The following is a 20,951-nucleotide window of genomic DNA, read 5'->3' on the forward strand; positions in this document are numbered from 1 at the left end:
GTTCCATATCCAGTTCTAACTGTAGCTTCTTGTCCCACATAGAGATTTCTCAGGAGACAGATGAGGTGATCAGGCACTCCCATTTCTTTAAGAACTTGCCATAGTTTGCCATGGTCGACACAGTCAAAGGAATATTAGGTATTACCTAATATATTTCCAGATATTAGGTAAAGGTAAAAGGTAAAGGACCCCTAGATGGTTAAGTCAAGTCAAAGGCGACTATGGGGTGTGGTGCTCAACTTACTTTCAGGCCGAGGGAGCCGGTGTTTGTCCACAGACAGCTTTCTGGGTCCTGCCATTTACCTTCCCATCGCAGTACCTATTTATCTACTTGCACTGGTGTGCTTTCAAACTGCTAAGTTGGCAGGAGCTGGGACAGAGCAACGGGACCTCTCAGTTGCGGGATCTGAACCACCGACCTTCTGATTGGCAAGTCCAAGAGGCTCAGTGGTTTAGACCACAGCGCCACCAGCCTCTTCACTCAGGGAATGACTAATCTAACAAATGAAGTGATGATTTGCACTGTCTGTGGGAGAATTTATGGATAGTAAATTCCGTATTTTTCGCCCCACAGGGCGCACCTAGTTTTTTGGGGGGGAAATAAAGAAAAAAAATTCTTTCCCCCCCAGGTGCGGGGCTGGGGCGGGGGAAGCTAGAGCTTCCCCCGACCCCAGCCCCAATAACAGGCTGCTCTTTGCAAGCCGTGGGAGCCCTCCCACGGCTTGCGCATAGCTTCCTGAAGGCTGGAGAGCGAGAGGGGTCGGTGCGTAACGACCCCTCTCGCTCGCCAGGCTTCAGTGAAAGCCTGCATTCACCCCTTAGGACGCACACACATTTCCCCTTCATTTTTGGAGGGGGGACAGTTCATCCTATAGGGCGAAAAATACGGTATGATATTTATGGATAGTAAATTCACGACATGTTGTGCATTGCGGGAAAATATGACGAAAATGACCCACAGGTGATATTTAACACCTGCCAAACTAGCGAACATGTTTTAAAAAGAAAAAGGTAAATGTTGGAAATGCAATGAAGTAGAGGGATCCTTTTTCTACATGTGGTGGGTCCTGCAAAGGAATCTGGGAAATTATAATGAATTTTAAAAGATATATCAAAATAACCTTCCCCAAAATGCATTCCTTTTGGGAATGGTAACAACAGAAGTCCCTAAGAAACAAAATAATTGATTATTATATGCCACCACTGCGGCTAGAATCTGATTGGCACAAAGGTGGAGAATGAGTATGGTACCCACCAAGGAAAAGTGGCAGTTTAAAATGCTTGAATACGCTGAATTGGCAGGCATAAAGAACAGGGCAAGGGAGAAAAAATGACAAAGAATATAAGGAGGATTGGAAAACGTTTATTGAATATTTTAAGAACCAGTATAAATAAGTAACAAGTGCGTGGCAGTGCTGTGGTCCATGGGGTCACGAAGAGTCGGACACGACTAAATGATTAAACAACAACAAGTAAATAACCCAGCAGGTCTTGAGTAAATCCAGCAGAATAGTAATCAACAGAAATAACAGCATTTAACAGAGAAAGAACGTTGAAGATTAAAAATTTGGAATACGCTATTTAGCAGAAAGGTAGAGAAACCAAGAAAAGAGTGGAAGGGAAGCTAAGAGACATTTATTTGTATGTTGAGATTGATATCAAAGTCGTACGACTGAGGGATGGAGGGAAGGGGATGTGGGATAGGTTGTTTTTCTTTTGTTTTTGTATAAAAAATGCAGATAAAAATTAAAAATAAAAATAAGAAGGCATTTACATAACTTCTTAAAAGATCTTTTACAAAAAGAATCAATTTCGCTAATTTTCAAAAAATTTATGATACATAAATAAATACATGTTAAAAAGCCTTGAATCTAGATAACACCAAACTGAAATTTACACATGCTGCACAGATATTGACTCGTGTCCTCAGGGTTCTTTTCAAGGAAATGTGGTCCTATTCGGAACTCTAATAACAATCTGAAATAGAAGAAAGAATTGATGGATTCCTGGCAGAATGGTTTAAATCCACAAATCATCAACTTGTGCCCTCTCCACTTAGTTAGCAAATGGCTAGGTTCAATGTAGAAGACCAATGCCTCTGCTTATGATTTTTCGTGGTGACAGATTTCAAGATTCATTATAAAGTAAGACAAGTTTCTAGCTGATGTTGTGCAAAGATCAGGTTGAAAGTGTGCAGGCACTGAAGCCTAGTTCAGATCATTTGAGGTTTTGTATGAAGCTGTGAACAAGCGTCAGAGTTGAGCACTCCTATCTGTAGTCTCCTGTCACACACCAGCTTTGGTGTAGAATTGTTTCCATACAATTTGCTGCCTTTCCTTCTAGAAACAGTATCTAGGTCATACAATGGAAAGGCTTACCTAAGCATGTCAGAGAATTGTGACAAAAACAGAAAAGCAAGCAGAAATGGTGGCAGCTCTGTGGTCAGAGAATCAAGTGAATACAATCTGTATTTGTTCACCTGATTGTTGTTGCCTTCTTGATGTCCACAAATGGTATGTCATTAAATACTGTCTTACATTGTTTTGATGCTTCCTTTACACAGAAATGAATGCAAGTTGCACAAACAATGTTAAATAGTAGACAGTGAGGTTAATATTGTAGTGTTTGTCCACAGACAGTTTTCTGGGTCATGTGGCCAACATGACTAAACCTCTTCTGGAGCAACAGGGCACCATGATGGAAACCAGAGCGCACTGAAATGCCGTTTACCTTCCCGCCGCAGCGGTACCTATTTATCTACTTGCACTGGTGTGCTTTCGAACTGCTAGGTTGGCAGGAGCAGGGACTGAGCAACGGGAGCTCACCCCGTCGTGGGGATTCAAACCGCCGACCTTCTGATCGGCAAGTCCAAGGGGCTCAGTGGTTTAGACCACAGTGCCACCCGCTCCTTACCACCCTTATCAGATTTTACTCTATGCCAGGACTGCATATTTTCTCCCAAAGCAAGTATCTTTATTTTACATTCCCCCCCCCATGGTTTCAGATAATATGTGTAATGCCACTCCTATTAAAAAATAAATAAATGAAACCACAAGACAACAAGCTAAGAGTTCTGTTAAGACACCGTGTCTTTGCCTCACCACTGTTTCGGGAAATGAAAAACTATTACATTTTCCATTGTAAAGAGCATAGCAGAAATTCTGAGAAGTGGCCAAGTGTTCAGAGGCCACATTTCCTGTGTGGCTGTTCTCCTCCTCCTCCTTTTATCTGAGCATTGGTCAGGGAGTGCACCTTTTCATTCATCGCTGAATTTGGTTCTCAGTTTCAGAAAAGGTCTATTATTCTGTCAGTCTTTTGCCAGTTAAGGGGTTGTTTCACCTGTTGAGGAATCGACCATAAAAGCATATTTCCAAATAGAGGATGAGAAGGCTTTGTGGTGCATAGATTTCAACCAATCATAGATCAAAGAAGACAAACCCTTCTGTTGCAAGTGCAGGGTAAATATTTCTATGAGAAATTAAAAAGTGGATTAAATCAATAACTTTATTTCCTTCAAATATGTCTATGTTTCTGCCCATCCAGTGGCCAGACATAACTGCTTTGAGAACCACATGGTACAAAAGGGATTAGGAGTATAATTTAAATAGAAGGATTGCCATATCTGTCAGGGCACAATGCTGAGGGCTTTTCACTGCCAATCACAAGGCCAAATCCCAGCATTTCCATTTTCTGAGAGGCTGGAGGAGTGATTTGGCAGCTGTCTATTCGTGCGTCTTCAATAGAGGCGGACTGTGTCGTGGGATCAAACCAATCTATCTCAGCTCTGTTTGCCATCATCTTCCATCATCTTCTGTTTGCAGTGCTCATCTCGCTTTATTGTCCGAGGGAGCTGGCGTACAGCTTCCGGGTCATGTAGCCAGCATGACTAAGCTGCTTCTTAGCGAACCAGAGCAGTGCATGGAAACGCCGTTTACCTTCCCGCCGGAGCGGTACCTATTTATCTACTTGCACTTTGACGTGCTTTCAAACTGCTAGGTTGACAGGAGCAGGGACCGAGCAACGGGAGCTCACTCCGTCGCGGGGATTCGAACCGCCGACCTTCTGATTGGCAAGTCCTAGGCTCTGTAGTTTAACTCACAGTGCCACCCACGTCCCTTGCACCCAGGAGTACCCACAAGTTATTTACAGGCAACGACCATTTTCCACATGTTCAAAGCACACACAACCATGCACCCATGCATTGCTGTGGACTCAGAAGTGAAGGAAAAGGGGGTGGAATGGGGTTGGGGCATAGCGAGGCAGAGTGGGCTTACATGTTCTCCACCACTGCGTGCAATGATCCAGAATGCAACCCCCACCAAAATGGGGTTGCCATCTGTCACGGCTGCTTTAGTTGAGATTCCTGCATTGTAGGGGGTTGAACCCTTGGAAGTACCTTCCAACTCTTTGATTCCCAGGCCTTCCGCAGCCTCTCCCGATACAGAACTTATGGAGCTACGTCATTAGAGTGCTGATGGCACCATATTCCAGAACTCCCAATGGCTTCATATTAAGTAGAACTGGAGGCAGAAAGTGCCCTACAGAACCCAATAGCACAAATGCCAGGGGTTCAAAGAGCACTATCTCAATGCTACTCTCTGGACTAGACCACACATAGGGATGGAACCACTTGTTCCCAGGGGTCCATCTGTTTGCACATATGTGTCAATGGTATGTCTAAACCCACATACGTGTATAGACTTGACGTACACTCTCGAAAGGAATAGAGCCTTTTGCATGGGGCCAGGATATGCGTCCATTTAAAATGTGTGTATGCCTTTAACACTGTTGCCTAATCAAGAATTTGTCATATGAGGAAGTTGTAAGGATTTGGTTTATTACATGGAAATGAAATAGACAAAATATATGGGTGCTGCTTTAGAAAGTGGGGTTACAAAGAAGCTCAGAAATGCACACTTGATTTTCTTCTTTCACCTCCAACAAAAGACCCAAGACAACAGCATGATTAAGCCAAGTTGGCCACTCTCTGTTTCAAAGAGAGGAAAAGCTGCCCTTGATGATGACTTGGAAAGTTTAGTTGGTCCAAAAATGCAGAGACCAGATTACTGGCTGGAGTTCTCATTTGGATCTCCTATGCTGCCCGTTCACCCCAGTGGATCTTGGGTTAGGATGGCGCCCTAACTTCTGCTCCTTGTATAAGTATCAGGCTGGCTACAGATCCAGTTTCTTGCTACCTGACAATCTGACACGGCAATGTCAGTGCTCAGAAATGCACACTCTCCGTCTTCTTTCAGCTCCAACCTGCAGCAAAAGAACCAAGAAAACAGGATCAAGCCAAGGGGGCCATTCTCTGTTTCACAGAAAGAGGAAATTGTCTGAAATGACATATCTCAGAGCACAGATGTATTGTACTTCTGTCTGTGCTCATCGGAACCTTAAGATTGACTACAGTAGTCCCTCTTTAGTGATAAGAGGTAGGGCCTCCTTGGTGCTGGCACCAGCAGTTAGAGAATTCTCTCCCGGTTGTCTATTATGCAATTTTTAAAATATTTTTTTCAATATCCATCTAAAAAGGGGAAAGTATGTTAACAAGGTCCTCCATCTTCCCATTTTAAATGGACATATTTATAAAATCACAGATATTCCTCACTTAATCTTGCCTACTTTTTAATAAACAATTAAGCATTATGTTTTGCCCTGATTACAGTGTTGCTGTGGTTCTACTTGTAATAGGTTTGTAGTGCTATTTTTAGTTTGTGTATGTAAGCTTCTGCAATGAGCTGGTGAAAGTTGTGCTAGAACTCATTACAAATAATAAACAAGATATTTTGCTAACTCTCTGTGTTTACTTCATATCTCCACAACATACTTCTCTTCTCTGCATGCTCAGGGCTAGTTTGATCTTTCCAAGGCAGAAAACATGAACTCTTCCTTCTTCATTCACAAACCTATTCTGTTGGTTGTTCCACAAGATTCCCCCACACCCACCCATCACAATTTTGATCCCAATCCTCCCTAACCCCATCCCTTTGTGCTACATTAATCTGAGAATTGGGTTAACATCTAATAATTTCTAAGAAATATTATAACCATGTACAAATGTGGAAGAATGGCAGATCTGGTTCTAGGCAATTGTCAGGCTACTTGGTGGTTTCCATCCTAGAGTCCAGACACTGAAGAGAACAAGGACTCACGTGTTCTTGAATTCTTGCCCATTTCCCCATTTCCAGGTTTGTCCAGAGTCCTTCCTCAGGCTAATCCAGTGACCAGTGTCCCTGATGTAGCGCAGAATGAATGCCTTAAAGCCACACAAAATTCAGATTTAGAACTGCTGTCTTCAAAGAAATCCCTTCTTATCGCTCTGTGTTGATGTGATTCTATGATTCTGTAGTGGAGCTGATCTTAGTTGGCTGCCTATACAGCAGCAGCATGGGGTGGGTGGTGTGGTGGCCGCACTCTGTATTTGCCAGGATGAGAATGGGGCAGGGCAGCTGCGAAGACAGACCTCTTCACTGCTTTGCAGGCCCCATCCCAGCAAAGGGACTGCTGTTTCTGGGAAGATGATGATGATGATGATAATAATAATAATAATAATAATAATAATAATAATAATAATAATAATTTATACCCCGCCCATGTGGCTGGGTTTCCCCAGCCACTCTGGGCGCCTTCCAACAAAATATTAAAATACAATAATCCATCAGATATTAAAAGCTTCCCTAAACAGGGCTGCCTTCAGATGTCGTTTAAAAGTCAGATAGTTGTTTATTTCCTTGACATTTGATGGGAGGGCGTTCCACAGGGCGGGTGCCACCACCAAGAAGGCCCTCTGCCTGGTTCCCTGTAACTTGGCTTCTCACAGCGAGGGAACCGCCAGAAGGCCCTCGGAGCTGGACCTCAGTGTCTGGGCTGAACGATGGGGGTGGAGATGTTCCTTCAGGTATACTGGGCCGAGGCCGTTTAGGGCTTTAAAGGTCAGCTCCAGCACTTTGAATTGTCACCATTGCCAGTCTCCCCTCTCTAGCACCAGTGCTGAGCTTAAATAATTACAGTGGTACCTCAGGTTAGGAACTTAATTTGTTCCGGAGGTCCGTTCTTAACCTGAAACTGTTCTTAACCTGAGGTACCACTTTAGCTAATGGGGCCTCCTGCTGCTGCCACTCTGCTGGTGCGCGATTTCTGTTCTCATCCTGAGGTAAAGTTCTTAACCCGAGGTACTACTACTACCTCTGTAACCTGAGGTGTTTGTAACCCGAGGTACCACTGTACATGGATTCTGTATTACCATCAGCCCTGCTCACTGTAATACTTGTTTAAACATTTATCTACAATGACGTACATCATAGGTGACCCAACGACATCCTAGTCTTTCGTCACCTTTCCAAAATCCTGCATATCAATATATTTGAAAACATGGCAAAGAAAATGGTTCCCTGGCGGCTGAGATGGAGAATTTGCTCATGTCCCAAGTTATGACGATTCAAGATGAATCAAGAGTTGACTTTGTGTTTCTGTCAGGGCTGTATAGCAGTAATTTTCTCACAGACTTAATTGCCTCTCAAATGTCATTGGTTGGACATACCTTTTCTTGCTCACTGTCAATCACCGCCAGGACGGAATTATGTGAATCACAAAATATCTGACTGGAAGCCCAATCTCCTTTTTCCTCTGAGAAAAAGTAGCATTTTCCCTCGTAGTTGATCCACAAAGCTGGACAGGCTCGAACAGATGACACCTCAGAGGATGGCTGATTAGTATACTGTGCTGCAAATGTAAGAGAAAAAAAACTCTCCTCTGAACTTGCCTACATCATTATTAGTTTAAGATTACCAATGCTAAAATATGAGTAGATATGATCATAAAATGATGAATATTTGTGCAGAATTCAACCCCCCCTTACATTCACACCTGGCCCAAGAGATTTTGCCACCTGAGGCGAACTACAAAATGGTGTGTCCCTTCCTAACAGGGAAGAAGGGGTGAGTGGAGATATACATCAGGAACAAGCAGGGAGGGAAATCAAATCAACCTCACCTGACGGTTGAAGTGGGAATCAAAGGCCCCTTGTGATGGGGAAAGGGATCTGAATCATGCCAGGAGACCCCAGAGGACAGCCCTTGCCATTTCTTCCCTAGGGTAGCTGAGCAGGGATTTCTGTGGTTGCTGTGGGTAGAACGCTGGCATCTCCACTTGGCAGACCTAGCGCTGGCACTCACCAGCAGCAGGGGGCAATGGCCAGCGGGCAGAGACCTAGAACAAAGCACTAAAAAATAATAATAATTCAGAAAACTCACCTGCCCACCAAACTATGAATAGGATGCTTATGATTGCAGCTATGATAATAGTTCTTTGTTGATTCTCTGAAAGGAAATAAAACAGACAAATGATGAGGGCCGTGCTAATGCCTAAAATGGGGCAAGGAGAATATATAATTTATTTTATCTCAGTGGCATTTTGCAGTTCTGGTCATAGGAACAAAATGAACAAATTTGGGGAGGGGGGGAAACTACCAAACTGTAAGAAAACGAGGGAAACTGCAAATGCACAGAAGTACGCTTGATTTAACCTAACAGCACGGCCGGCCCTACTGTTAGGCAGCCAGTTTTGGGTATCATGAGAGAGGGTGCAAATTATTCATCACTGAATGTATTATTGTTGCTGTTATTTTTGCTGCTCTGCCTCGGGCACCAAATATGTTTCCATCTGATTCCCCCCGCCCCATGACACTACGTAAGCCAGGGTTGTTGTTTTTTTGCTTTTGAAATGTTAAACAGTTCTGTGATATCTTCTGGTTTATTAGCTCTCTCCCCATCTTGTGTAGAAAAATCACAGATGATTGGGCATAAAAGCATGCATATTCATGCCGTCTCGCCTCCCCACCCCCCGCCCCGGTGCTGGAATGTGACAGCTCTGGTAAATCAAAAGTGGCTTCTTGCTGGTCTTCCCCACTCAAATGTTCTCCTGCACGGACCTCTTTTGAAGACAGACAGAGCAGCAGTGTAATCAAACTGTTCCTCTATCATGTGCTTTTTAAAAAAACAAAAACAAACTTGATATAGCTATAATGTGATCCTCCAATATTTAATAGTATATTGAGGTCCCCCTATTCAGTAGTGTTTTGTTTCCAGTGTCTCTAAGCACCGTACGGCCTTTCATACTCACCTTGCATTGCAGGTCCTTCATGTGCTCTTGCTTCGGGACGATTCCTTAAACAAAAGAACACGCTTGATTGGTGTTAAGTTGTGGGTTGACATAGCAGACGACACAGCGATTTCTCCAAGTAGCTCTTTATTCTTGTAAGCTGGAATAGAACTGCCTACAAACAGCTCAGCCGGCCTGCTTTTATAGGCAGCCGGCTGTCAACATTGTAACAACAACAGCCCAGAGTTCCCGCCTAAAATAACTGACGTGGACCTGAGGGAAAACTATCTACAGACCTGAGTGAAAACTATATACAGTATCCCCCTGCTGGCCCAGGGTGAAACTTCACTACATAACACCCCTCCCCACCGAGATAAGGCGTTAGTTACAATCGTAATGGTTTCCTTATATACAGCACTACACGTAATGGTTCAATTAGGCACAAAAGCATATCGGTTACATTTCCCATACTTAGACCAACAGTGATACATGTCCAACAACATAGTCCTTTAAATAAGTTGGGCGCTTGGAAACTCTGCCAGACCGCCGGGGACTGGTAGCCAAGTCCAGAGGGCCACACAGTTCTTGCTGAGGCTGTGGTGCGACCCTAGGTGGCGTTGGAGCCAACTCCCCTGGATCCGCTGCTGTGGGTGGAGCCTCCGCAAGTGGAGTGGTCTGAGTCTGTGGTAAGTCTGGCAGACCCTCTGCAGTGGCTTGGTTCGGCTCCAAGCTGGCAGTTTGCGAGGGAGGTGTAGGTGGGGCCTCGCCATCTGTACGTGTCTCTTCTGGAGCCGCAAGCGTAGTTGGGGGCACCTCGGTAGTGTCCAAGTCCCCAACCCTGCTCCTAAGCTGGTCTATGTGCCGTCGCCACAAGCGTCCGTCTTCGAGTGCCACCTGGTACGAGCGAGGTCCAGTGACTCCCACTACTGTGGCTGGCACCCAAGGAATGTCCCCCACATAGTTCCGGGCAAAGACCTGGTTTCCTGGGACAAATGACCGTGGCGCGTTGGCACAGCCTGGGGGTTCAGCCACGGCAAAGTCCGGGTGTAGCCGGTCGAGCGGTGACCTGAGGCGGCGGCCCATAAGCAGTTCAGCAGGACTCCGCCCTGTGGCCGCATGAGGGGTGATGTGTTGCACGAACAAGTATTCGGCGACCCGCTCATGCCCGGTCCAGGCGCGCCAGTGCCTCTTTTGCCGAGCGCACCATTCTTTCCGCTTGCCCGTTGCTGGATGGATGAAAGGGTGCCGTTAGGGCATGGCGGATGCCCAGTCCCAAAAGATACCGCTCAAACGTGCCTGACGTGAACTGCGGTCCGTTGTCAGAGACAAGGACATCAGGACACCCATGCGTTGCAAACAGGCCTCGCAGCACCCGGATGACAGCTTCGGTAGTGGTGGAGGGCATCAGGGCGACCTCCAGCCATTTGGAATAGGCGTCCACCACTACCATAAAGGTCCGGCCGTGAAAGGGGCCAGCCAGATCGATGTGCACCCTCGACCAGGGTGTCTTTGGCATCTCCCAGGTGTGTCCCTTAGCTGCCGGTGGTGCCGGCCTCGACTCTTGGCACGCTTGACAGGCGGACACCCAGGCAGTGATGGCATCGTCCATATTAGGCCACCAGACGTAACACCGAGCCAACGCCTTCATTTTGACAATTCCCGGGTGGCCAACGTGCAGAGCCTCCAGGACGCGCTGACGGAGTCCCTGGGGAATCACGACGCGGTCTCCCCACAGCAGACAGCCGCGATGAGCTGAGAGTTCATGTTGTCTGGTTGCGAAGGGCTGGAACTCCAATGCAAAAGGCCCTTGTGGCCACCCCCTCCACACCCAGTTGAGCACCCGGCTGATGGTGCGATCCTGGGCAGACGCGGAGGCCACAGTGGCAGCCGATACAGGCGCTGCCGGAAGATCCTCAATCAGAAGGAGCGATGAAGCTGGAGCCGGGTCTTCCACAAATGCTGGAAGAGGGCAACGGCTGAGGGCGTCGGCATGGCCCATCGATTTCCCCGGGCGATGGATGAGCCGGTAGTGGTAGGCAGCCAGGAAAACAGTCCATCGCAGCATGCGTGGCGAGAGAACCGGTGGAGTTGGATGATCACCGGCAAGGAGGCCCAGGAGTGGCTTGTGGTCAGTGATGAGGTCAAAAGTCCTGCCATAGAGGTATTCATGGAACCTCTTCACTCCAGCCACAAGTGCCAGTGCCTCCTTGTCGAGCTGGCTGTAATTCCGTTCCGTCGGAGATAGCGTCCTGGAAAAGTAGGCGAGCGGTGCTTCTCTTCCATCTGGAAAATGGTGACTAAGGACAGCACCGATGCCAAAAGGTGAGGCGTCGCAGGCAAGGACCAGCGGCCTGGATTCACTGTACTGTACCAGCACACTGTCTGATGAAAGGAGAGCCTTGACCGCGTTGAAGGCCGCCGTCTCCCGATGACCCCAGGCCCAAGGCGTCTTAGTGCTAAGGAGTCGGTGAAGAGGCTCAGCCACTGTGGCTTTGTGGGGCAGGAACATGTTATAAAAGTTCAGCAGCCCCAGGAACGCCTGCAACTCCGTCTTGTTCTTTGGGGTGGGGGCCTGCTGGATAGCGCGGATCTTGGATGTGGTCGGGTGAAGGCCGGAGGCATCGATAAGATAGCCCAGGAACTCTACCTGTGGAACGGCGATCTGGCACTTCTCCCTCTTTACCTTGAGCCCGGCCTCTTGGAACCTGGTCAGCACGGCACGGAGGCACTCAAACAGCTGCTGGTGTGAGTCTGCAGACACCAAGACGTCATCAAAATATGGTACCACGCCCGGAAACCCCTGCAGGAGACGCTCCATAAGGCTTTGGAAGATGCCAGGAGCCACACTTACCCCAAACTGCAACCGGCGGCAACGGAATGCCCCCCGGTGGGTGACGATCGTCTGGGCTTCAGCAGTGGCATCATCGACTGGCAGTTGTTGATAGGCTTGGGCAAGGTCCAGCTTAGCGAAGACCTTACCCTCACCCAGGGAATGCAGCAGGTGTTGGACAACAGGAACCGGATAAGCATGCTGCTGAAGTGCCTTGTTGATCGTGCACTTGTAGTCAGCGCAGATTCTCACCGACCCATCTGGCTTGACAGGCGTGACGATGGGGGTTTCCCACTTGGCGTGGTCAACCGGCTCCAAAACTCCTTGGGCGATCAGTTTGTCCAGTTGTTCGTCCACCTTAGCCTTGAGAGCAAAGGGAACCCGGCGTGGCTTTAGCTTGATGGGGGCGACTTGTGGATCAAGGCTAAAGGAGATGGGCGTACCTGTATATTGCCCCAAGATGCCGTCAAAAACCTCGGCAAAGTCTTTGACCAGACCCTCAGTCTCTGCGTTAGAGATGCAGTTGATGCCGGTGACTTCCAGGCCGAGGGCATCAAACCAGTCTAGCCCTAGGAGGCTTGGCCGCTGACCTTCGACCACCACCAACCGGAGCAGGCCCGAAAAATCCTTGAAGGCGATCCGGAACTGGCCAACGCCTACCACGGGAATGTCGTTTCCCTGGTAATCTCTCAGGTGTACGCGGTGAGAGTCGAGTTGCCTTTTGGACACTCTGGGTACCAGTCTTTTGATGGTGCTCCATGACACGATGGACAGGGCAGACCCGGTGTCGATCTCCATGTCACATGGAGCTCCTTCAATGAGCACCGTGACGTTCAGCTTGCGTCGCGTAGGCGAGTCGGTTTGGCCAATCGTGGTTCCAGACGGGCAGCGGCAGTTGGTGAGAGCGAAACAACTTTCCTTGGCAGACTGGAGTGAAGACTTGGACTTGCGAGTCGATGAAGGGGGGGGTGTCAGACGGAGCCGATCGGCAGACCTTAGCGATGTGGCCCCTTCTGGAACACTTCCTACAGATGGCGTCTCTGAATCGACACTTGGCACGGGAATGGTTGCCTCCGCAGCCGGCACATTCCGGTTGGCCCTTGGACTTCTGTTGGAACTTCCTGCGCTCCCGCTTTGTCTGGTGCACGTCATCGTCTTCACTGGAGGATGCCTCATCACTGCTGGCCTCTTCATGATGCACCAGAACTGGCTCCCTAGCAAGACGCGGGCTGCTGGACTTGCGGATCTCCTGGGCGGAGCGTTCAGCAGCTTCTGAGGCCACAGCCTCCTCAATGGCTTTCTGTAGCGTGAGGTCTGGCTTGGCGAGGAGACGCCGTTGCAGATGGATGTCCCGGACCCCGCAGACGATTCGATCCATCAGGGCATCGTCTAAGTCTCGGAACTCGCAGTGCATTGCAGCCTGTCGCAGGGCGGTGGTGTAGTTGTTGATTGACTCCCCCTCTGCCTGGTTCCGGTGGTAGAACGCATGGCAGGCAGCAATCTTGGACGGCTTTGGTGCGTAGTGGTTGCGGAGCTTCTCTTGGATCGTGTCCCATGGTGTTGCCTGGACTGCTTCAGGCGCAACCAATGCTCGGGCCGTCTCAAACACCTCAGGCCCACAGAGGCTGAGGAATAGGCCCCGCTTCCGATCCATTGATACTGCTGTCAGCTCGTTGGCTTGGAGGTAGCAGTCGAACCGAGCGAGGTAGGAGTCCCATGATTCAGAGGCTGGCGCAAACGGCGGTAGAGGCACAAGTGAAGCCATGATTCCGATGCCGGCGTGAAGGGCGATGGATGGAACACAGTGTTCTTAGCCAGAACAGTCAGCTCTGAATTGGTTCTGTCCAGTGATTTCGCTCAGTGATTTCGCTCTGTGATTCAGCTCAGTGATTCAGCTCAGTTCAGAGGCTGGCCGCATCTGGCTGTGCTCTGATGTCCATCGATCCCAACCTCGTCGCCAGTGTTAAGTTGTGGGTTGACATAGCAGACGACACAGCGATTTCTCCAAGTAGCTCTTTATTCTTGTAAGCTGGAATAGAACTGCCTACAAACAGCTCAGCCGGCCTGCTTTTATAGGCAGCCGGCTGTCAACATTGTAACAACAACAGCCCAGAGTTCCCGCCTAAAATAACTGACGTGGACCTGAGGGAAAACTATCTACAGACCTGAGTGAAAACTATATACAGTATCCCCCTGCTGGCCCAGGGTGAAACTTCACTACATAACAATTGGTCTTTCTAATCTACCCACATTGCTCTTATTATTCCTTGCACTCCTTTGTTGTTTGGTGGTCCCACTGGATCTCCTTTGAGCTAGCCGCCGTGAAAAATCTCTTTCCTTGATGGTTGCAGCTAGTTCTCAGACTCCATCACAAGTAAATGTGAAGATGTGACCCACTTTGCATTCACTCAAACTGAACTGCACTTGCCATTTTATTGCCCAGTTTCTCCTATCTTAAATTGCTCTGCTGTTGGGTACCTTTGGAGGCGCTTTATACAGTGGTACCTCGGGTTAAGAGCTTAATTCGTTCTGGAGGTCTGTTCTTAACCTGAAACTGTTCTTAACCTGAGACACCACTTTAGCAAATGGGGCCTCCCACTGCCGCCGCGCCGCCGCCGCTGCACAATTTCTGTTCTCATCCTGAAGCAAAGTTCTTAACCCGAGGTACTATTTCTGGGTTAGCAGAGTCTGTAACATGAAGCATCTGTAACCTGAGGTACCACTCTATTCTGCTTGGGGGTTGTTGTTGTTTTTTAAAACAATAAACAATCCTTTGCTGTTGTCTTCCCCTTTGCCCTCTTCCCTGACTCAACAGTCATTACTGAATAAATCCAGTACAAATGATCCCTTGGGGGACCCCACTGCATATTTCCCCCAGTTTTGCTCAGCCTGGACCCTGAGATCCAGCACCAAGGACCTTCTGGCTGTTCCCTCACTGCAAGAAGTGAAGTTACAAGGAAGCAGGCAGAGGGCCTTCTCCGTAGTGGCACCCGCCCTGTGGAACGCCCTCCCATCAGATAAGGAGTTAAACAGCTAACTGACATTCAGAAGACATCTGAAGGCAGCCCTGTATAGGGAAGGTTTTTAATGTTTGATGTTTTACCGTGTTTGTATATCCTGTTGGAATCCATCCAGAGTCGCTGGGACAACCCAGTCAGATGGTCAGGGTACTAATAAAATCATGATGATGATGATTACTTTTATACTTTGTTCTTCAAATAGTAAATTGGAGGAAACCTGCTCCTGCATGAGTTCAAATGTGGGGGTATTTTTGGTAAGGGATTTTGCAAAAGTATATATATATATATATATATATAGAGAGAGAGAGAGAGAGAGAGAGAGAGAAATGTTTAATGGATCGGCTTTATCTACATGTTTGTTAAGAAGGATTCAGAAAGACTGTTTTTGTTTTTTGAAACTATGTTTCATTTTCCTCTTCCTGGTTTGTTAATTTGCTTAGTAATTCTAGGTTTCGTAATGCTTTCCACAAATCTGTGTGAGATACACATTAAGTGCATGGGCTTGTGATGTCATGGTTCTCCCCCAAACATAGCATTATAAATTTGGTGTGTGTGTGTGTTAAGCTGTATGCCAGACCCCTCTAATCCCTGGATCCTGCAAGTGTTAAAAGCTAACCAAGCCTTCTAATTCCTGGAATAGCCAAGGTAGCTTCCTGGTGAGGCAATGGGGTATTAAGGGGCTTGTGCTAGATGGAAAATGAATTTTGCCACCTCCCTTAACTGACAAAACCAGAGTTGAGGACAGAAAGTTGCAGGGATGTGAGCCAGAGGAAAAGCAGCAAGCTGGAGAGAGAATTGGAACAATATTTTATTTGTTTTTACCTTCTCTGGCGTGCGACATTTCTCTGTGGCTGACCATTGTCCATTTCTTCCTTCAAGATGGCAGGACTTGGACTCTCCTGTCCAAGGTCAGGAGAGTCGGAACTGGGTGTGGCAGCCGGGACCCAGCTGAGCTCTGATATGACGGTAGTTGGATCTTTGGTTACTATCTGGTTACTATTCAGGCTCCTTTGCTGAAAAATGTGGCTCAGCCATGGCCTTCTTCTATTTGATGTGCCCACATTCCTTCAATGTTCTTTCACATTCTTCACACAGTTTTTGAAACAGGCCCCCCTGCCCCCTTCTTTGACTTTTCTCCCTTCCATCCCATAATTGCACTGTTCACTACCCCTTCTCTGCAAACCACCATAAGAACAATTTCATAGTCATGTAATGAAGTGACAATGCAACAGCAAATATCTTCCTATACATATATAAATGTAAGGTTTTCGTCATTCAGGCCCTGCAGCGCTGTATCACAATCCTGGATTTGGATGAAGTCAGACTATAGCCCCCATTGGAGGATTTCTAGTGCCTCACCACGATCCTGGAGTTGCATTAAGTCAGGGAGGGGAGCAAGAGGGAAGGCAAGCTAAACAACAGCAGTTGCTGTAAATATGCTATACTGTACTTCAAACCAGCAAAGCAGTTCCACAGGGACATTAAGTAGACACTGTAGCAACACCAAATCACATTACTCTCATTCACACAATCCCACTCTTTCCCTGATTGTCTTCCTACTTACCGGTTTAGAAGCTATTTGGGTCCAGCAGCAAACTTCAGAATTGCAGGAAATGTATGTAGAAGCTGGAAGGAAGCTGCCACCCGTTGTTTTGCTGTCCTGGGTGCTGTCAGAGTGCTCTCCTCAATATTTGTTGTCTGAGTCACTCTTCTCAGTTGTGGAAGAGAAAATGATAGCAGCTATAGAGACACTGACAGGGAGAGACAAGCTATGTTTGCTTGAGCAAAGTGGCAGTGCAGGGTGTGGTCAAATTCCGATATGAGCTTGCATTCACTTAACATGTTGGACTTTCTGGAACAGATGTCAAAGTCAGGTCATATGGTGACTTTTACAGCTGCTCAAGACCTTGGCAGCAGATCAAATTCACGGTTATAGGGCACTGAAGCCATCCTTCAGAATTTGTGCTTGCAATGCAGCTTTCCTGCCAAGTCTTCTGTACAAATGCACTTATTAGGGGAAACTGTGCAAAAATGCATATACTAGTGAAAAGAGCATACAAGAATGCATTATATAAGGGGCTTAAGACAGCTAAAAATTGTGTATTTTAGGCAAAATTGCACAGAAAGATGTGTTTATTCAGACAGATTAACAGTAAAATGCTGGTGAATTTTCAAAAGGACTTTTAAAAAATTACTAACGGATGTGTAAATGTGGAGAACTGAATTTAAGAGTGAGAAACCAAAAATGACAGATTAGCCCAACTGTTGTGTGGGGTCCCTATCTGCAATTGCATTTCTAGCGTGGGCTCCCTAAAAATAAGTTGTGAACATAGTTGATGGTCCATCAACTTTCACAGCACCTTCTCAATCTGTGCACTGGCTGCCCGTCTTGCTCCAAGCACTGATCTTTTCCCACTGTTTTATTCCATTTCGTTTTATGGAAGACAATCTTACTTGGCTACGAGTGATCGCCAAAGAAGAAGAAGACAATTTTCTAACAAGGTTCTCTTTTTTTAAAAAAAATAATATTTATTAAAGTTTCAAAAAATTACAAGAATAAGAAAAAAAGAAAAAAATACAAAATACAAAAAAATAAAAACAATTAAAAACAAATCAACCTTTCCATATTTTGTCTTTCATTTACTTGTTTCCCTGACCTCCTCACACCTCCCTTTTTTGTATTCTAGTTCAATTAGTTATTTCAGCAAATCCTTTCCATTTTTACTTTTATCTTAATAATTTATCTTAATATATTATAACTTTACATTCTCACCTATTAACAATCCATTTTTACATACCCCTTTGTAACATTACTGCTAAAGCCACATAACTTCATTCCAGCATCCTTCTAACATTCCTTAATTTTACAATGTTTCTGTAGACAGTCTTTAAATTTCTTCCAATCTTCTTCTACCAACTCTTCTCCCAGGTCTCGGATTCTGCCAGTCATTTCCTCCAGTTCCATGTACTCCATCACCTTCATCTGCCATTCTTCCCGGGTGGGTAGATCTTGTGTCTTCCAATACTTTGCGATAAGTATTCTTGCTGTTGTTGTTGCATACATAAAAAAAGTTCTATCCTTCTTTGTCACCAATTGGCCGACCAAGCCCAGGAGAAAGGCCTCTGGTTTCTTCAGAAAAGTATATTTAAATACCTTTTTCATTTCATTATAAATCATCTCCCAGAAAGCCTTAATCCTTGGGCACGTCCACCAAAGGTGAAAGAATGTACCTTCAGTCTCTTTACATTTCCAGCATTTATTATCAGTCAAATGATATATTTTTGCAAGCTTGGCTGGTGTCATGTACCACCTGTATATCATTTTCATAATATTCTCTCTCATTTTCTAACAAGGTTCTCAACAATTTGCCCAGAAGTTGAACTTGCTTTATCAAGGCACAGCACTTGACAACAATGCTTGGTGTTATTAAAAAAATGTTTAGCACTACACTGAACAACTTGCGAAGACCCAACTTACAAAGTATGGCCATTTAACAACTACTGTATGGTGTGTGTTCATGTGTGTTGAACAGGCCTCTTCCTTGGTGAAAACTTGTTACATTTCAGCAAGTTTCCCCAATTTTATGGTTAATTTTAACTAACTCCAGTCAGTTATAATGAGTCGTAACCTTGTTGAATATTGCTTAGAAGAAAAATAAAATAAAAGAAAAAAATTCCTTCCAGTAGCACCTTAAAGACCAACTAAGTTAGTTCTAGGTATGAGCTTTCGTGTGCATGCACACTTCTTCAGATACCTTCTTCAGTGTGCATGCACACGAAAGCTCATACCTAGAACTAACTTAGTTGGTCTTTAAGGTGCTACTGGAAGGATTTTTTTTCTTTTTTTTTTTTTTTTGACTATGGCAGACCAACACGGCTACCTATCTGTAATTGCTTAGAAGGTGCATTGGTGCATTGGTAAGTGGTTTATAAATGACTGAAATAAAAATAAATCATAAAGTATTTTCTGTTGATTTATAGCAGTGTCCAGTGCACAGCGGAATGATGAGGAATACGTGCACATACTCTAAGTTGCTTTATTTATATTTTAAAGCTGGTAGATTACAGAAAACCATCTTGTCTCTGCCGGAGCAGAAACTGCATCCTCTCTCCTCTGAAGCTCGGAGAGAATCACACTGTGAGAACAGTGAAAAACAGGAAACCAGTGTACGTCACATCCAGCCTCCCTTTCCCGTGGGAAACATAACAGCAATGCTGTCTGTGGAATGTAAACATTGTCTTGTGACAAGCCTTTCGCTGCACAGTGAGGAGAGCAGAAACCAACATCCTCCCCCTTTCTGTGAACACCACTGGGCAGCGTGTTCGTACAATATCAGTACAAACCCAACTTCTGCACATAGGTACAGTGTTGATCCCTTGATACAATCTTGGACAATACATCAGCAGGAATTTCATTACCTGGCATATAGGACACCGTTACGAGTCCCTTCTGAATATGTTCCCTAGCATGTTGCACCTTCAATTGCAAGTGCTTCGTGCTTTGCTTACAACCTTCAGAATTCAGCAAAGCCAAACATGCTTTGTTGTCCTGGTAAACCTGGATTGGACATTTGACAGGAATTTTCATGTCTTTGCACAATTGTAACAACCATTCACAATCCTTAAGTGAATAAGACAGTGCATTCAGTTCAGCTTCACAAGTACTTAAGCTAACTGTTGTTTGCTTCTTGCATGACCAATCAAATAGACCCTGATTGTACATATAGCAAACTCCAGACGTGCTTTTCCTGTCTGTAGTGTCACTTCCAAAACTTGCATCTGCAAATATCTCAAGACCACCAGACTTCTGATTGTTAAATCTCAGTCTGTAATGCATAGTGCCTTTCAAATACCGCGCTATGCGTTTCAGAGCTTTCCAATCCTTAACAGTAGGACTGTTGACTTGTCTGCTTAGCAAATTACAGCTAACAGCAATGTCAGGTCTTGAACATCTGGCAATGAAGTTTAGCTTGCCTAGCACACTTCTGTACAGTGTAGTGTCAGAAAATGCTTCTTCAGTGTCATCTACCTGATAACCTGTTGTCATCGGTGTGTCTACAGGGTTAGCATCCATCAGGTTTAATTTGCCTAACACATCAGCAATTTTCCGCGACTGGTGTACTAGAATGTTACCATTTTGATCTCTCTCTATTTCCAGAGACAGGTAGTTGTTTACCTCACCAAGATCTTTCATGTCAAAGTGTTCTTTCAGTTGAGCTAGGGCGTTATTGTACATTGTGACATCTTTCCAAAAGAATAATAAATCATCAACATAAAACAAACAATACAGTTTCTTTTGCCCCTCCTCTTTGACAAATACACATGGATCAGCTTTCCCTTGCTTAAAACCTAGAGAAAACAATACTTCAGTGAGTTTTGTGTGCCAACACCGTGCACTTTGTTTGAGACCATAAAGGGACTTTTTCAGAGCACAAACAAATCCCTGTTTTACCTGTACGCCATCAGGTGGAAGCATATAAAGAGATTCACCTAGAGATCCGTACAGAAAAGCTGTATTCACATCATGGTGACTAATGTGTAGATTCTCCTCTGCAGCTAGCTTGAGCATAAGCCTAATGCTCTCATACCTCACTGTGGGTGAGTAGGTCTCGTGATAGTCTTCACCTGGTACCTGTGCAAAACCTCTGGCTACCAATCTGGCTTTGTGTCTGACTATCTTGCCATTTTGATCTGTCTTCGCTTTGAAGACCCATTTGCTTCCAAGCAGTTTCATTCCTGGAACTACTGGAACAAGTTCCCATGTTTTGTTCCTTTCCAAGGAATCAAGCTCAGCCTTCATGGCATTTAACCATGGCTCAGCTTCCTTTGAATCCAAATCCTGGATTTCTTGGAAACTTGAAGGTTCAAATACCTTCTTGGAGCTTTTAACAGCTGTTACTGCTATCTTAGCAAACTCATCAGCAAATCTCTTTGGAGGTCTACCTTTTGTGGCTCTTTGTGACCTGCGAATTAGCCTTAAGTCTTCAACACTCTCCTCT

At 45.8% G+C, this 20,951-nt stretch overlaps 2 protein-coding genes across 5 annotated transcripts in view; one reads left to right on the top strand and one right to left on the bottom strand.

Moving 5' to 3' along the window:
- The window catches only part of LOC307209015 (killer cell lectin-like receptor subfamily B member 1B allele A), a 250,274-nt gene that overhangs the window by 11,583 nt on the left and 217,740 nt on the right, over positions 1–20,951 (top strand). The window contains exon 7 of one of the 2 annotated variants that reach the window (XM_079964095.1): positions 168–359. The exons of the other annotated variant lie outside the window; for it this stretch is intronic. The gene's annotated coding sequence lies outside the window, so the exon portion shown is untranslated. The remainder of the gene's footprint in view (positions 1–167; positions 360–20,951) is intronic. 2 annotated transcript variants of the gene reach the window in all.
- On the bottom strand, positions 4,821–16,671 carry LOC307209049 (early activation antigen CD69-like). 3 transcript variants are annotated; one of them, XM_079964143.1, is made up of 7 exons: positions 15,775–15,869; positions 15,036–15,175; positions 9,124–9,167; positions 8,256–8,321; positions 7,544–7,725; positions 6,156–6,259; positions 4,821–5,262 (listed from the first exon to the last, which is right to left on the bottom strand). In XM_079964143.1, exons 3-7 carry the CDS (start codon positions 9,128–9,130, stop codon positions 5,139–5,141), a joined length of 483 nt encoding a protein of 160 aa, XP_079820269.1. In that variant the 5' UTR covers positions 9,131–9,167; positions 15,036–15,175; positions 15,775–15,869; the 3' UTR covers positions 4,821–5,138. The 3 variants fall into 3 exon arrangements, with proteins under 3 accessions (XP_079820269.1, XP_079820270.1, XP_079820268.1); XM_079964144.1 differs by lacking the exons at positions 15,036–15,175; positions 15,775–15,869 and adding an exon at positions 16,517–16,671; XM_079964142.1 differs by lacking the exon at positions 15,036–15,175 and having other exon boundaries at positions 15,775–15,898.

Source organism: Podarcis cretensis (genome assembly GCF_951804945.1).
Source record: "Podarcis cretensis genome assembly, chromosome: 2".
Taxonomy (NCBI): Eukaryota; Metazoa; Chordata; class Lepidosauria; order Squamata; family Lacertidae; genus Podarcis; species Podarcis cretensis.

Coding starts and splice junctions, on each gene's coding strand:
- LOC307209049 (XM_079964142.1), bottom strand. CDS start 15,818: ATGGACAATGGTCAGCCACAGAGAAATGTCGCACGCCAGAGAAG. Junction 7,726..8,255: donor ATTCATAGTTTGGTGGGCAG/GTGAGTTTTCTG, acceptor TTACATTTGCAG/CACAGTATACTAATCAGCCA. Junction 6,260..7,543: donor TTGACAGTGAGCAAGAAAAG/GTATGTCCAACC, acceptor TGTGGCTTTAAG/GCATTCATTCTGCGCTACAT.